Below are 1396 nucleotides of genomic sequence, written 5' to 3'. Positions count from 1 at the left end.
AAGTTTATTGAAGAAACTACCTAAATGTCCTCATATTCCAGCAGGTGCCAAGTCTGTTATCCCTTAGGTATATTCTAAAGTTTAGTATGTTTTCCATAAGTTTATTGAAGAAACTACCTAAATGTCCTCATATTCCAGCAGGTGCCAAGTCCGTTATCCCTTAGGTATTGGAAAACATACTACACTTTGGAACATACCTAAGGGATAACAGACTTGACACCTGCTAGAATATGAGAACTTTTAGTCCTGTTTCTTCAATAAACTTATGGAAAACATACTAAACTTTTGTATATACCTAAGGGATAACAGACTTGGCATCTGCTGGAATATGAGGACATTTAGTACTGTTTCTTCAATAAGGTATGGAAAACATTTTAAACTTTAGAACATACCTAAGGGATCACAGACTTGGCCCCTACTGGAATATGATAACTTTTAGTCCCCTTTCTTCAATAAACTTATGGAAAACATACTAAACATTAGAATATACCTAAGGGATAACAGACGTGGCACCTGCTGGAATATGAAGACATTTAGGTAGTTTCTTTAATAAACTTATGGAAAACATACTAAACTTTAGAACATACCTGAGGGATCACAGACTTGGCTCCTGCTGGAATATGAAGACATTTAGGTAGTTTCTTTAATAAACTTATGGAAAACATACTAAACTTTAAAACATACCTAAGGGATAACAGACTTGACACCTGCTAGAATATGAGAACATTTAGTCCTGTTTCTTCAATAACTTATGGAAACATACTAAACTTTAGAGCACACCTAAGGGATAACAGACTTGGCTCATGCTGGAATATGACAACATTTAATCCTGTTTCTTCAATAACTTATGGAAAACATACTAAACTTTAGAATATAAGTTATTGAAGAAACAGGACTAAAAGTTCTCATATTCCAGCAGGTGCCAAGTCTGTTATCCCTTTCTACCTAAATGTCTTCATATTCCAGCAGGTGCCACGTCTGTTATCCCTTAGGTATATTCTAAAGTTTAGTATGTTTTCCATACGTTATTGAAGAAACAGGACTAAATGTTCTCATATTCTAGCAGGTGCCAAGTCTGTTATCCCTTAGGTATGTTCCAAAGTTTAGTATGTTTTCCATAAGTTATTGAAGAAACAGGATTAAATGTTCTCATATTCTAGCAGATGTCAAGTCTGTTATCCCCTTAGGTATGTTCCAAAGTTTAGTATGTTTTCCATAAGTTATTGAAGAAACAGGATTAAATGTTCTCATATTCTAGCAGGTGTCAAGTCTGTTATCCCTTAGGTATGTTCCAAAGTTTAGTATGTTTTCCATAAGTTATTGAAGAAACAGGATTAAATGTTCTCATATTCTAGCAGGTGTCAAGTCTGTTATTCCTGAGGTATGTTCTAAAGTT

General features: G+C 34.4%; 1 protein-coding gene across 1 annotated transcript in view; it reads right to left on the bottom strand.

The window, feature by feature from the left end:
• Nucleotides 1–354: 354 nt before the first annotated feature.
• The window catches only part of LOC106469815 (src substrate cortactin-like), a gene marked incomplete at its 5' end in the record, with an annotated part of 31582 nt that continues 30540 nt past the window's right edge, over nt 355–1396 (bottom strand). Inside the window, one exon of the mRNA XM_013930325.2 lies at nt 355–613. Coding sequence (XP_013785779.2) covers nt 596–613 — 18 coding nt within the window. The remainder of the gene's footprint in view (nt 614–1396) is intronic.

This window comes from Limulus polyphemus, unplaced genomic scaffold (assembly GCF_000517525.1).
Source record: "Limulus polyphemus unplaced genomic scaffold, Limulus_polyphemus-2.1.2 Scaffold3667, whole genome shotgun sequence".
Classification (NCBI taxonomy): domain Eukaryota; kingdom Metazoa; phylum Arthropoda; class Merostomata; order Xiphosura; family Limulidae; genus Limulus; species Limulus polyphemus.
Note: the sequence above shows the minus strand (reverse complement) of the source record. Positions and strands in the feature narration are given on the sequence as shown.